Raw genomic sequence first — 16,394 nt, 5'->3', positions numbered from 1 at the left:
GACAAAGAGCTTCCACTCCCAACTGTTTACAGTGCAGACATGTAGGAAGTGGATGGTGTGGCCAACCGTGTCAAAGGCTAGAGATGATGGAAAAGGACAAGGAGGGAAAGTTCAGCAGGGTCGGACAGGATGTCACTTATAGCGTTGTTAAGAACTATATCAGGACGGTGGTGTGTTGAAATTTCTCAACAATGAACAGATACTGCAGGCAGTCATTCAGTGAGAGGCCAAAGTGATGTCCCCATCAGGAATCTTAGCCAATGCATAGTAGTAAATGCCCATCATCTTGGCCAATTTCCCATCACTAACGACCAACTAATCAATAACTGAGAATTACATTGTTAATCTACAATCTTCACCACAAACTATTTTATACAATCCTCAGAGTCAATCTTATCAAGTCAATTTCAAATCTTGGAACATCACAATAATGGTTAAGTACAGGTTAAAACAGACAGTCACATTTATTCAATGTAGGGGATTACTTACAGAAAGAATACACATTAAAACTCATTAAAAGGACAATACCTAAAACAGCAAAGCTACCATTGGGTGCAAAATGTGCTCACAGATAGAAAAATAATAAAAGTTTTAAATAAGAGCAGATCTCTGTCAAACTTCATTGAAAAATGGAGAGAGTGTGGTGTAATTCTTAGCTTTAAAACTCTGAAAGAAACAGATCAAACCTCTTTGACTGGCCGATAATGCAGCAGTAGAACAGAGAACATTACAGCGCACTAGAGGCCCTTCGGCCATCAATGTTGTGCTGACCTGTGGAACCAATCTGAAGCCCATCTATCCCACACTATTCCATTATCATCCATATGTTTACCCAATGACCATTTAAATGCCCTTAAAGTTGGCAAGTCTACTACTGATCAATGACATCCAAAGGACAGTAAGAACACAAATGCATGAAAAACACCTGAGAAAGAACAGCCAGCAGCGTGAGGGGAGGGCAGACCCAGGGACGAGGGGAGGGCAGACCCGGGGACGAGGGGAGGGCAGACCCGGGGACGAGGGGAGGGCAGACCCGGGGACGAGGGGAGGGCAGACCCGGGGACGAGGGGAGGGCAGACCCGGGGACGAGGGGAGGGCAGACCCGGGGACGAGGGGAGGGCACACCCGGGGACGAGGGGAGGGCACACCCGGGGACGAGGGGAGGGCAGACCCGGGGACGAGGGGAGGGCAGACCCGGGGACGAGGGGAGGGCAGATCCGGGGACGAGGGGAGGGCAGACCCGGGGACGAGGGGAGGGCAGACCCGGGGACGAGGGGAGGGCAGACCCGGGGACGAGGGGAGGGCAGACCCGGGGACGAGGGGAGGGCAGACCCGGGGATGAGGGGAGGGCAGACCCGGGGACGAGGGGAGGGCAGACCCGGGGACGAGGGGAGGGCAGACCCGGGGATGAGGGGAGGGCAGACCCGGGGACGAGGGGAGGGCAGATCCAGGGACGAGGGGAGGGCAGATCCAGCGGGGAGTGCAGGGCAGACCCAGGGGGAGGAGAGGAGAGGAGAGGGCAGACCTCGGGGTGGGGGAACCTTATACATTCCTGATGGTTGTGAATGGCCTGACAACACAAACTACTGACTTAATCCCTTTGAGGAATTTCAGAGACAACTCTGCTAGGAGCAGAAACATCCACATCAAGTCTTCCCAGATATTCCAGACAGTGGGAAAAACGCACTGACACCCTCCACCCCCCCTTTCACTGACCGTCCCCCATCCCTCGCTGACTAACCCCCTATCCCTCGCTGACGCTCACCCGTCCCTCGCTGACCCTCCCCTAATCCCTTGCTGACCCTCCACTGTCCCTCGCTGACCCTTCCCCCCCGTTCCTCACTGACCCTCCCCCCAATCCCTCACTGACCCTCCACTTATCCCTCACAATCCCCCTCTAATCACAACCTCCTCCACCGCATCCCTCTCTCATCAACCCTCCCCTTGTCCCTCACTGACAACCCTCCTTATACTCACTGGCCCTCCCCTCCTTCCTCACAAACAGCGCCCCCCTGCCCTGACAATCCCCCCGCTCACATTCACTGACAACCCACCACCCCCCCCTGACGTCGCCGACTTTCCCCTTGTCCCTCACTGACAATGAGGTCCCCCCCAGAAATAAGGGAATACTGTAATGCTAGAGAAGGAATCTTTTTGATGCAACGTTAAGTTGATATCCCACCTGTTTGGTTGGATGTAATGAAAACCAAAGGTTTTAGTACTTGTGCAAGTTCTCACAAACTCTGGAAATTTTATAGTATCACAGAGAGCAAGACTGAGGCAAGAAGCAGGTTAGCTCCCTTGTATGTTACATTAGCTCAACTTAATTAATAACTATTAAAATTACGTTAACACGAGTTGTTGCAAAACGCTGGACTATGAACTCAGCAAAGTAATTACTGGAACTTGAAGGGACCCTTACCCTGTATTTGTACCTACAGAAAGGTACAAATGTAGTTTAGAGTCACACTTTGTGAGACAGTGCTGTGCACCTTGTTGGCAATTTTTGATGCTTCATTATGTTTAAGGCACAATATAAATAAATTGTAGTTTCGTTGCCAAGCATATAGGACTAACAACTCTTCACTACAATAGGTGTGAGGGAGGGGCTAAATAGGCTGGGGCTGTTTTCCCTGGAGCGTCGAAAGCTGAGGGGTGACCTTATAGAGGTTTATAAAATCATGAGGGGCATGGATAGGATAAATAGACAAAATCTTTTCCCTGGGGTGGGGGAATCCAGAACTAGAGGGCATAGGTTTAGGGTGAGAGGGGAAAGATATAAAAGAGACCTAAGGGCAAATTTACCACTCAGAGGGTGGTACGTGTATGGAATGAGCTGCCAGAGGGTGTGGTGGAGGCTGGTAAAATTGCAATATTTAAGAGGCATCTGATGGGTATATGAATAGGAAAGGTTTGGAGAGACATGGGCAGAGTGCTGGCAGGTGGGACTAGATTGGGTTGGCATATCTGGTCAGCATGGACAAATTGGACCAAAGGGTCTGTTTCCATGCTGTACATCTCTATGACTCGATGACTCCAATACTCAGAGTACCGGAGAGAAACTTCTGGAGATAAGCTGGTCACATGGGAAATACACCAGAAAGCCACAAGATGGCAGCGCTGCAACACTTTGAGGGATACTGTCCTCCCTCAATCCAGAGATCAAAATAAAAATAACAAAAAGATGCTATTGTCTTGATTAATCAAATAAACGCATGATCACCCTCTTGTGCAGAACACCACAAAAGGTATGGATTCCACAGACATTCCAGGAGTGACTCGAGGTTCAGTTTCTCACCTGGCCCCTTCCTCTGCGACGATAGTTCCGTCTCAATAGGGCTTTATAGTTCTCACTCTTTTTCGATAAGTAATAGTAAAGGACACAATCAGAAACCTTCTGCAACAAAATAAACATATTTCATGTGAAATATATTGACAAAATACAAAAATTATACATCACAGCACCGAGCATACCTGTAATAGTAAAGGACACAATCAGAAACCTTCTGCAACAAAATAAACATATTTCATGTGAAATATATTGACAAAATACAAAAATTATACATCACAGCACCGAGCATACCTGTAACCTTGCACATTGCGCCCAGTGACAGTGTATCCTCACACACTGCGCCCAGTGAAGCTGTAATCTCACACACTGCGCTCAGCGACACTAACATTACACACTGCGCCCAGTGACAGTGTAACCTCACACACTGCGCCCAGTGACAGTGTAACCTCACACACTGCGCCCAGTGACAGTGTAACCTCACACACTGCGCCCAGTGAAGCTGTAACCTCACACACTGCGCTCAGCGACATTAACATTACACACTGCGCCCAGTGACACTGTAACCTTGCACATTGCGTCCAGCGATGCTGTAACCTCACTGTGCCCAGCGACACTGTAATTTCAAACACTGCGCCCAGTGACACTGTAAACTCACACAATCTGTCCAGCGATGCTGTAACCTCTCAGTGCCCAGCGATGCTGTAACCTCACACACTGCACCCAGCGACGCTGTAACCTCACACACTGCACCCAGCGACGCTGTAACCTCACACACTGGACCCAGCGACGCTGTAACCTCACACACTGCACCCAGCGACGCTGTAAACTCACACACTGCACCCAGCGACGCTGTAAACTCACACACTGTGCCCAGCGACGCTGTAACCTCACACACTGTGCCCAGCGACGCTGTAACCTCACACACTGCGCCCAGTGATGCTGTAACCTCACACACTGTGCCCAGCGACGCTGTAACCTCACACACTGCATCCAGTGATGCTGTAACCTCACACACTGTGCCCAGCGACGCTGTAACCTCTCACACTGCGCCCAGCGACGCTGTAAACTCACACACTGCACCCAGTGACAGTGTAACCTCACACACTGTGCCCAGCGACGCTGTAAACTCACACACTGCACCCAGCGACGCTGTAAACTCACACACTGCACCCAGTGACAGTGTAACCTCACACACTGTGCCCAGCGACGCTGTAAACTCACTCACGGCACCCAGCGACGCTGTAAACTCACACACTGCACCCAGTGACAGTGTAACCTCACACACTGTGCCCAGCGACGCTGTAAACTCACACACTGCACCCAGCGACGCTGTAAACTCATACACTGCACCCAGTGACAGTGTAACCTCACACACTGTGCCCAGCGACGCTGTAAACTCACACACTGCACCCAGCGATGCTGTAAACTCACACACTGCGCCAGCGACGCTGTAAACTCACACACTGCACCCAGCGACGCTGTAACCTCACACACTGCACCCAGCGACGCTGTAAACTCACACACTGCACCCAGTGACAGTGTAACCTCACACACTGTGCCCAGCGACGCTGTAAACTCAGACACTGCGCCCAGCGACGCTGTAACCTCACACACTGTGCCCAGCGACGCTGTAAACTCACACACTGCACCCAGTGACAGTGTAACCTCACACACTGTGCCCAGCGACGCTGTAAACTCAGACACTGCGCCCAGCGACACTGTAACCTCACATACTGCGCCCAGCGACGCTGTAACCTCTCATATTGCGCCCAGCGACGCTGTAACCTCACACACTGCGCCCAGAGACTGTGTAACCTCTCACACTGTGCCCAGCGAGGCTGTAACCTCACACACTGTGCCCAGCGATGCTGTAATGTCACACCGCGCACCCAGTGAAGCTGTAAGTTTACACACTACACAGAGCGATGCTGCAACCTCACACACTGCGCACAGTGACGCTGTAACGTCACACCCCGCGCCCAGTGAAGCTGTAAATTTACACACTACACAGGGCGATGCTGCAACCTCACACACTGCGCCCAGCGACACTGTAACCTCACACACTGCACCCAGCGATGCTGTAACCTCACACACTGCGCCCAGCGACACTGTAACCTCACACATGTGCCCAATGACGCTGTAAATTCACACATTGCGCCCAATGACGCTGTAACCTCACACACTGCACCCAGCGACGCTGTAACCTCACACACTGCACCCAGCGACACTGTAACCTCACTCACTGTGCCCAGTGACGCTGTAACCTCACTCACTGTGCCCAGCGACACTTTAACTTCAAAGATTGCGCCCAGTGATGCTGTAACCTCACACACTACGCAGAGCAACACTGTAACCTCCCACACTGCGCCCAGCGACACTGTAACCTCACACACTACACAGAGCAACACTGTAACCTCACACACTGTGCCCAGCGACGCTGTAAACTCACACACTGCACCCAGTGACGCTGTAAACTCAGACACTGCGCCCAGCGACGCTGTAACCTCACATACTGCGCCCTGTGACAGTGTAACCTCTCATACTGCGCCCAGCGACGCTGTAACCTCACACACTGCGCCCAGAGACTGTGTAACCTCTCACACTGTGCCCAGCGACGCTGTAACCTCACACCCCGCGCCCAGTGAAGCTGTAAGTTTACACACTACACAGGGCGATGCTGCAACCTCACACACTGCGCCCAGTGACACTGTAACCTCACACACTGCGCCAGTGACGCTGTAAGTTCGCACATTGCGCCCAGTGACACTGTAAATTCACACATTGCGCCCAATGACGCTGTATGTTCATACACTGCACCCAGCGACGCTGTAACCTCACACACTGCACCCAGTGACACTGTAACCTCACACACTGTGCCCAGTGAAGCTGTAAGTTTACACACTACACAGGGCGATGCTGCAACCTCACACACTGCGCCCAGTGACACTGTAACCTCACACACTGCGCCAGTGACGCTGTAAGTTCGCACATTGCGCCCAATGACGCTGTATGTTCATACACTGCACCCAGCAACGCTGTAACCTCACACACTGCACCCAGTGACACTGTAACCTCACACACTGTGCCCAGCGACACTGTAACCTCACTCACTGTGCCCAGCGACACTGTAACTTCAAAGATTGCGCCCAGTGATGCTGTAACCTCACACACTACGCAGAGCAACACTGTAACCTCCCACACTGCGCCCAGCGACACTGTAAGCTCACACACTACGCAGAGCAACACTGTAACCTCACACACTGCGCCCAGCGATGCTGCAACCTCACACACTGCACCCAGTGACACTGTAACCTCACACAATCTGTCCAGCGACTCTGTAACCTTACAGACTGTGCCCAGCAACGCTGTAACCTCACACTGCACCCAGCGACACTGTAAACTCACACACTGCACCCAGCGGCGCTGTAAACTCACACATTGCGCCCAGTGACGCTGTAACCTCACACAGTGCCCAGCGACGCTGTAACCTCACACACTGCGCCCAGTGAAGCTGTAACCTCACACACTGTGCCCAGTGACAGTGTAACCTCACACACTGCACCCAGCGACGCTGTAACCTCACACACTGCGCCCAGTGAAGCTGTAACCTCACACACTGCGCCCAGCGACAGTGTAACCTCACACACTGCACCCAGCGACACTGTAACCTCACACACTGCGCCCAGCGACATCTGTTCACAGTTACACTCTAACCTCACTAAATTCATTGCCAATTCTGCAGCCCATGAAGCCAGGAGCTTTGTTTGACACACCCCAATCCTGCTCACAAGAAAAGCAACAAACGGCACTTGCCTTCCTCTCCAGAAATGTTGTCAGGTGTCCAAAATTCTTTGGATGCTGAATGAACCTGGGAATTGAAAGGAATTGGTGTCATGTTCGTAGCTGGCCATGTTCCCTTTTAGGAATGCCTTCTGGGATATCTTAACAGCGTCAGTCAATCTATCATCCCTTCTCATTGTCACTTTAATAACACTCTCAACTGCTCTGAACCATCATTACTATAACTAGGTTCAGATCATGAAATTAGTGACTAACCAGTCTCTGGGTGTTAAGACTCTATAGCTATCCTTCTTCCTTGTGAAATAAGGTTCTGGAATATTCCAGGTTGCAGTGCTGGATGCAGAGCCACCTTTACACTGGAGGCCTCTGTATAACATCCAGCAATGACCAATCTCAGCTGGATGACACTCCACAGCAACCTCTCCCAGTTTTCACCCCTCTCCCGTTAACCCATCCTGCAAAACAGCATTAACCTCACACACTGTGCCCAGTGACGCTGTAACCTCACACACTGCGCCCAGTGACACTGTAACCTCACACACTGCGCCCAGTGACGCTGTAACCTCACACACTGCGCCCAGTGACACTGTAACCTCACACACTGCGCCCAGCGGTGTATAGTAAGGAGGATTGCCAGAGGATATGGCAGGATATCGACAGGTTGGAGACTTGGGCAGAGAAATGGCAGATGGAGTTTAATCTGGGCAAATGTGAAATGATGCATTTTGGAAGGTCTAATGCACGAGGGAAGTATTGAATAAATGGCAGAACCCTTAGTAGCAGCAACATGCAGAGGGATCTAAGTTTATATAGAATATGGAACAGTACAGCACAGTCCAGGCCCTTCGGCCCTCGATATGGTGCCAGTCTTCTATCCTACTCTAAATCAGACTAACCTGCATACACTTTATTGTACTATCTTCCATGTGCCTATAAGAGTGGCTGAAATGTCCCTAATGTCTCTGACTCTACTACCACTGCTGGCAGTGCATTCCACACACCCACCACTCTCTGTGTAAAGAACCTACCTCTGACATCTCCCCTGAACCTTCTTCCAGTTACCTTAAAATTATGTCCCCTCATGATAGCCATTTCCACCCTGGGAAAAAGTCTCTAGCTATCCACTTTATCTGTGCCTCTCATCATCTTGTACATCTCTGTCAAGTGACCTCTCACAAAGCCATGCTGACTATCTCTAATCAAACTGTAGTTTTCCAAGTAATTAGAAATCCTGTCTCTCCAAATCCTCTCCAATACCTTGCACACCACAGACTTAAGCCTGACTGGTCTGTAATTCCCAGGGTTATCCCTATTCTCTTTCTTGAACATTTGCCACCCTCCAATCGTCTGGTCCTACTCCAGTGAACAGTGAGGACACACAGATCATTGCCAAAGGTGCAGCAATCTCTTCCCTCACTTCCTGTAGAAACCTAGGGTATATCCTGTCTGGCCCAGGGGATTTATCTATCCTCTTGATTTTCAAGATTTTCATCATATTCTCCTTCCTAACACCTCTCAAATCTATTCTATCATATCAGTCTGTTTCACGCTGTCCTCAGAAATGTCAAGGTCTCTCTTTGTGAATAATGAAGCAAAGTATTCATTAAGGACTTCCCCTACTTCCTCCGACTTCAAACGCAAGTTCCCTCCATTATCCCTAACTGGCCCTCCCCTCACTCTGGCCATCCTCTTGTTCCTCACATAAGTGTAGAACACCTTAGGGTTTTCCTTAATCCTACCCGCTAAAGGTTTTTCATGCCCCCTTCTAGCTCTCCTAAATCCATTCTTCAGTTCCTTCCTGGCTACCGTGTAACACTCTAAAGCCCTGTCTGATCCCTGCCTCAACCTTAAGTAAGCTTCCTTCTTTCTCTTGACTAAATGTTCCACATCCCTTAAGCGAAAGTGAGGACTGCAGAACTTGGAGATTAGAGTTGGGTATGTGGTGCTGGAAAAGCACAGCAGGTTAGGCAGCATCCGAGGAGCAGGGGAATTGACGTTTCGGGCAAAAACCCTTCATCAGGAATCCTGATAAAGGGCTTTTGCCTGAAACGTCAGTTCTCTTCCTCCTCAGATGTTGTCTGACCTGCTGTGCTTTTCCAGTACCATACTCTCTGTTCCACATCCCTTGTCACCCAAAGTTCCTTCACCATACCTGCCTCAGTGGGACAAACCTATCCAGCACTATCAGCAAACGCTTCCTAAACAACCTCCACATTTCTGTTGGGCATTTCCCCGAGAACGTCTGTTCCCAATCTAGGCACCCCAGTTCATACTTGATAGCATTGTATTTCCCCCTCCCTCAATTAAATAATTTCCCATACCGTCTGGTTCTATTCCTCTCCATGAGAATAGAACACTTCAGGACCACAATTCCCTGAAAGTGGCAGCACACGTGGATAAAGTGGTCAGGAAGGGATATAGAATGCTTACCTTCAACAGCCGGGGCAAAGAGTATAAAAGGTGGCAAGTCATGTTGCAGCTATTCAGAGTTTTAGTTGGGCCACATTTGGAAACTGCTGTACAGGACTGGTCACCATACGAGCAGAAGGAAGTGAAGACTTTGGAGAGGGTACAGTAAAGGTTTACCAGAATGTTGCCTATTTTGGAGAGTATTAGCATGTCAGTTCTGATGAAGAGTCATCTAGACTGAAAACATGAGCTTGCTCTCTCTTTCCACAGATGTTGCCTGACTTGCTGTGATTTACAGGATTTGCTGTTTGCAGCACAAATTCCAACATCTGCAGTAATTTGCTCCTAGTTATGAGGAAAGACTGGAAAAAAACTTGGTTTGTTTTTGCTTACATGTCAAAGGCTGAGGAGCAACTTGATAGAAGTTTACAAAATTATAAGAGGCATAGATACATTGGATGGTTGGAGTCTAAGGGTAGAGAAATCAATTACTCAAAGACTGTAAAGGATGGGATAAACGATTAAAATTACTGATGACATTTGACAGCTGCGTGACCGCGAGTGAGTCCTGAGAGCATTCACATACATAGCAAAGACAGCACCGTCAACTTATTTTCCTGTAGTTGTTTTTCTGTACTTGCTTCCCGTTACACTGTATGAGAGTGACAGTGAGTTTCATTCCAAGTTGTTGGCCCTCACCCTGGACTGGGAACACAAATGGTGCTAGGAATGACTCAAGCCTCCAAACCACATATTGATCGAGGGGTCCCCAAATGGGCAGGAGGCTTGTTTTTTTTACTTTCTTTTTCATCATTTTTACTGACTTAATAAATGTTCCTTTCTTTTCCATCTTTTATTATTACTCAATAAATGCTCATGTTTAAGCAAATTGCTGGTGTTGAGTCTTCTCTTAACTACAATGAACCAAATTCGAAAAGAACCACTTGGATGCACCTTGTCAAATGCCATAGGTTTAAGGTAAGAGAGGGAAAGTTTAAAGTAAATGTGGGGAGGCAGGTTTATTTTTTACAGAGGGCGGTAAGTGCCTGGAATACATTGCCAGAGGAGGTGGTGGAGGTGGATACAATAGCAGTGTTCAAGAGGCATCTTGATAGATATATGAATAGGCAGGGAGTAGAGGGATAGCGACAGCATAGAGGGACACCGGCCGCATCGAGGGACATAGAGGTATACAGGTTGCATAGAGGGACACCGGCCGCATCGAGGGACATAGAGGTACACAGGCTGCATAGAGGGACACCGGCCGCATCGAGGGACATAGAGGTACACAGGCTGCATAGAGGGACACCGGCCGCATCGAGGGACATAGAGGTACACAGGCTGCATAGAGGGACACCGGCTGCATAGAAGGACACAGGCTGCATAGAGGGACACCGGCCGCAATTAGGGACACCGGTCGCATAGAGGGATATAGAGGTACACAGGCTGCATAGAGGGACACCGGCCGCATCGAGGGACATAGAGGTACACAGGCTGCATAGAGGGACACCGGCCGCATCGAGGGACATAGAGGTACACAGGCTGCATAGAGGGACACCGGCCGCATCGAGGGACATAGAGGTACACAGGCTGCATAGAGGGACACCGGCTGCATAGAAGGACACAGGCTGCATAGAGGGACACCGGCCGCAATTAGGGACACCGGTCGCATAGAGGGATATAGAGGTACACAGGCTGCATAGAGGGACACCGGCCGCATATAGGGACACAGGCCGCATAGAGTGACGCAGGCCGCATAGAGTGACGCAGGCCGCATAGAGTGACGCAGGCCGCATACAGGGACACAGGCCACATACAGGGACACAGGCCGCATAGAGTGATGCAGGCCGCATAGAGGTACACAGTCTGCATAGAGGGACACCGTCTGCATAGAGGGAAACCAGCCGCATAGAGGGATACCGACTGCATAGAGGGACACCGGCCGCACAGAGGGACACTGGCATTATAGAGGGACACAGGCCGCATAGAGGGACACAGGCACAGAAGGACACCGGCCATATAGAGGGACACAGGTCGCATAGAGGGAGACCGACTGCATAGAGGTACACCGGCCACATAGAGGGAAACCAGCCGCATAGAGGGATACCGACTGCATAGAGGGACACCGGCCGCACAGAGGGACACTGGCATTATAGAGGGACACAGGCCGCACAGAGGGACACTGGCATTATAGAGGGACACAGGCCGCACAGAGGGACACTGGCATTATAGAGGGACACAGGCCGCACAGAGGGACACTGACATTATAGAGGGACACCGGCCGCATACAGGGACACAGGCATTATAGAGGTACACAGGTTGCATACAGGGAGACCGACTGCATAGAGGGACACTGACTGCATAGAGGGAGACAGGCCGCATACAGGGACACTGGCTGCATAGAGGGAGACAGGCTGCACAGAGGGACACTGGCCGCATCGTGGGACACCGACTACATAGAGGGACACAGGTTGCATAGAGGGGCACCGACCGTATAGAGGGACGTAGGCTGCATAGAGGGGCACCGGCTGTATAGAGGGACACCGACCGTATAGAGGGACATCGGCCGCATAGAGGCAAAAGGTTTTTAGTTTAGGAAGACATCATGTGCTGGCACAGTCTTAGTGGGCTGAAGGGCCTGTACCTGTGCTGTACTGTTCTGTTTTCTTAAGGAGGTTGCCCTAGAAATGACAGGTGCATTGGCAGTCACCTTCCAAGGTTCTTTTAGATTTGGAAGAGTTCCCATAGATTGGAATGGAGCTAATGTAATCCCACTGTTCGAAAAAGGAGAGAGAGAGAGAGAAAAGGCAGGGAACTATAGAATGGAGTGGGGAAAATGTGGAAGTCCATTATAAAAGATTTAATAGCTTAGCACTTGGAAAACAGTGACAGGATCAGACAGGGTCAGATTAGATTTACAAAAGGGAAATCATGCTTGACAAATCTACCAAATTCTCAGAGGATGTAACGAACAGGTTTTGATGAGAGGAAGTCAGTGGATGTGGTTTATTTGGACTTTCAGAAAACTTTCGACAAAGCCCCATGCTAGAGATTAATGTGTCAACTTAAACCACATGGGATTAGGGATAGTGCACTGAGATGGACAGATAACTGATTGGCCGACAGGAAACAGAGAAAGAAACTCTTTATCTGAATAGCAGGCAGTGACTAATGGGGTACTGCAGGGATCCCAGCAATTCATAATACACGCTAATGATTTACGCAAGGGAACTAAATGCAACGCGGGAAGGGGCCTTACTGGACCTGGTATTGGGGAATGAGCCCGGCCAGGTGGGTGAAGTTTCACCAGGGGATTACGTTGGGTCTAGTGATCACAATTCTGTAAGTTTTAGATACTTATGGACAAAGACAAGAGTGGTCCTAACGGAAGAGGGCTAAATTGGAGGAAGCAGCTATTTGAAGGTAAATCCACATTTATATGTGGGAGGCTTTTAAAAAGGGGCTGATTAGAGTGCAGAACAGATATGTCCCCTTGAAAATGAAGGATAGAAATGGCAAGATTAGGGAACCACAGATGACAGGTGAAATTGTGAGACTAGCTAAGAGGAAAAAGACTGAAAACAGACGAAGCTTTGGAAGAATATTGGGAAAGTAGGACCAATCTGAAACGAGGAATTAAGAGGACTGAAAGGGGTCATGAAATATCTTTAGCAAACAGGCTTAAGGAAAATCCCAAAGCCTTTTATTCGTAGATAAGGTGCATGAGGGTAACTCGAGAAAGTGGTGGCCCACTCAAGGACAAAGGAGGGTAGTCAGAGAAAATGGGTGAGATTCTTAGTGAGTATTTTACATCAGCATTCACTGTGGAGAGAGCCATGACGGATGTTGAGCTAGGGATAGATGTTTGATTACTTGATGTCAAATCGGCGTAAGGAGGAAGTGTTGGGTATTCTAAATGCCAGGTTGTAAGTTTGCTCGCTGAGCTGGTGGGTTTGTTCTCAGACGTTTCGTCACCATGCTCAGTAACATCATCAGTGAGCCTCTGGTGAAATGCTGGTGTTCTGTCCCACTTTCTATTTATGTGCCTTGGTCTGTTGTGGGTGATATCATTTCCAGTTCTTTTTCTCAGAGGTTGATAAATGGGATCCAAATCAATGTGCTTATTGATGGAGTTCTGGTTTGAATGACAGGTCTCCAGGAATTCCCGTGCATGTCTCTGTTTAGCCTGTTTTAGGATGGATGTGTTGTCCCAGTTGAACTTCGTCTGTGTGCATGGATACATTGAAGGAAACCATGATGGCGCTATTCACATCAACAAACATCACCCTGGCCAAAGAAACACTGGGCCCACTGCTAGACGAACCAAAGACACAAACACCTGACAGCACCAACTCCATCAGCAAGGACAGCATCCTCAATCTAGTAAGCCTGTGCTTAACAATCCACTTCACCTTCAACGACAAGATCTACAAACAAATCAATGGGACACCCGTGGGATCAACAATATCAGGACTCTTAGCAGAAGCAGTTATGCAGAGGTTAGGACAAACAGCCTTTCCCACGATTCAGCCCAAGCTTTGGGTCTGCTATGTGGATGACACCTTCGTCATCACAAAACGCACCAAATTAGAAGAAACACACAAACACATTAACAACATCCTGACTAGTATAAAGTTTACCAAAGAGGAAGAGAACAACAGTAGACTCCCTTTCGTAGACGTCACAGTAGAACGAAAAGCCAATAGAGAGCTGCAGACCAACATCTACAGGAAAGCCACACACACTTACCAGATACTCAACTACAGGAGCAATCATCCTAACACCCACAAATGGAGGTGCATTGGGACATTATTTAAATGAGCCACAACACACTGCAGCACCCACAAACGAAGAGAAGCTGAGGAAAAACACCTGTACAACATATTCAGGAACAACGGGTACCTGATAAGTGCAGTCCACCAATTCCTACACAACAGACTTAAACAAGACGACACAACCCTCTCAGAGACTTGAGCCACCCTGCTATTCATTAAATACATCATGGTAGCCCCTAGGCATCATGGTAGCCCACAAACCTACCACCACACTGAAATAGCTACTGATGAATTTAAAGGACCATGTACCAAAAACCAGCAGAACTAGCGTCATATACAAAATACCCTGCAGGAGCTGCAACAAACATTACATTGGACAGACCAGCAGGAAACTAGCCAACAGGATACATGACCACCAACAAGCCACCAAAAGACATGACCAACTATCACTGGTATCCATACACACAGATGAAGAGGGACACTAGTTCAACTGGGACGATTTATCCATCCTGGGACAGGCTAAACAAAGATACGCACAGGAATTCCTGAAGGCCTGGCATTCAAACCGGAACTCCATCAATAAGCACATGGATTTGGATCCCATTTATCAACCTCTGAGAAAAAGAACTGGAAATGATATCACCCACAACAGACCAAGGCACATAAATAGAAAGTGGGACAGAACCCCAGCGTTTCACCAGAGGCTCACTGATGATGTTACCCAGCACAGTGACGAAATGTCTGAGAACAAACCCACCAGCACAGCGAGCAAACTTACAATCTGATCCACAACCTGAGCTACAAAATCTTCTCAAAAATCGCAAACCATTCTAAAAGGCATTAAGATGGACAAGTGCCCAGGTCCAGATGGGAACTATCCCAGGTTAATGAGCGAAGTGAGAGAGGAAATAGCTGAGGCCTCATAGAAACCTATAAAATTCTAACAGGACTGAACAGGTTGATGCAGGAAGAATGTTCCCAATGGTAGGGGAGTCCACAGCCAAGGGTCATGTTTTAAGGATAAGGGTAAACCTTTTAGGACTGAGATGAGGAGAAATTTCTTCACCCAGAGAGTGGTGAGCCTGTGGAATTCTCTGCCACAGAAAATGGTCAAGGCTAAAATATTGTGTGTATTCAAGTAGGAAGTAGATATAGCTCATGGCTAAAAGGATCAAGGGATATGGGGGAGTGAGGGTGGGATCAGGTTATTATGCACGATGATCAGCCATGATCATACTGAATGATGGAGAAGGCTCATGGGGCCATATGGCCTATTCCTATGCTTCAGTGAACAATCAGCCGAGCCTACGCTAAGGACTAACTTCCAATACTTTGTTCCTTTACATCATCAGCTTGATAAAGTCAGAGAATCACACAGCATGAAAACAGACCCTTTAGTCCTACCAGTCCATACTCATCACGCTCCCAAACTAAACTCGTCCCACCTGCCCAAGCTTAGCCATCTCTCTCCAAATCTCTCCTATTCACATACTTAGACAATAGACAATAGAGCAATCTCCCTGAGGTAACAGTGGCTGAAGGACCTGAACTGAAGGGAATTTATATTTGCCAGGAATTGGTGTTTGAGAGACTGTTAGGTCTGAAGGTTGGCAAGTCCCCGGGGCCTGATGGTCTACATCCCAGGGTACTGAAGGAGGTGGCTTGAGAAATTGTGGATGCGTTGGTGATTATTTTCCAGAGTTCAATAGATTCGGGATCAGTTCCTGCGGATTGGAGGGTGGCTAATGTTGTACCACTTTTTAAGAAAGGTGGGAGAGAGAAAACAGGAAATCATAGACCAGTTAGTCTGACCTCAGTGGTGGGAAAGATGCTGGAGTCTATTATAAAGGATGAAATTACGACACATCTGGATAGTAGTAACAATATAGGTCAGAGTCAGCATGGATTTATGAAGGGGAAATCATGCTTGACTAATCTTCTGAAATTTTTTGAGGATGTAACTCTGAAGATGGACGAGAGAGATCCAGTAGATGTAGTGTACCTGGACTTTCAGAAAGCTTTTGATAAAGTCCCACACAAGAGGTTAGTGAGTAAAATTAGGGTGCATGGTATTGGGGGCAAAGTACTAACTTGGATTGAAAGTTGGTTGGCTGATA

The 16,394-nt window shown here is 48.8% G+C and overlaps 1 protein-coding gene across 9 annotated transcripts in view; it reads right to left on the bottom strand.

The window, feature by feature from the left end:
* The window catches only part of ncor2 (nuclear receptor corepressor 2), a 244,980-nt gene that overhangs the window by 122,023 nt on the left and 106,563 nt on the right, over positions 1–16,394 (bottom strand). For 8 of the 9 annotated variants that reach the window (XM_072587584.1, XM_072587583.1, XM_072587589.1 and 5 more), the window contains 2 exons: positions 7,106–7,160; positions 3,299–3,397 (listed from right to left, as the gene is read on the bottom strand). In XM_072587584.1, coding sequence (XP_072443685.1) covers positions 3,299–3,397; positions 7,106–7,160 — 154 coding nt within the window. The remainder of the gene's footprint in view (positions 1–3,298; positions 3,398–7,105; positions 7,161–16,394) is intronic. The other variant, XM_072587588.1, reaches the window with a different exon arrangement.

The sequence above is a fragment of the Chiloscyllium punctatum genome, chromosome 17 (assembly GCF_047496795.1).
Source record: "Chiloscyllium punctatum isolate Juve2018m chromosome 17, sChiPun1.3, whole genome shotgun sequence".
Classification (NCBI taxonomy): domain Eukaryota; kingdom Metazoa; phylum Chordata; class Chondrichthyes; order Orectolobiformes; family Hemiscylliidae; genus Chiloscyllium; species Chiloscyllium punctatum.
This window is presented reverse-complemented; position numbering and strand designations above follow the sequence as displayed.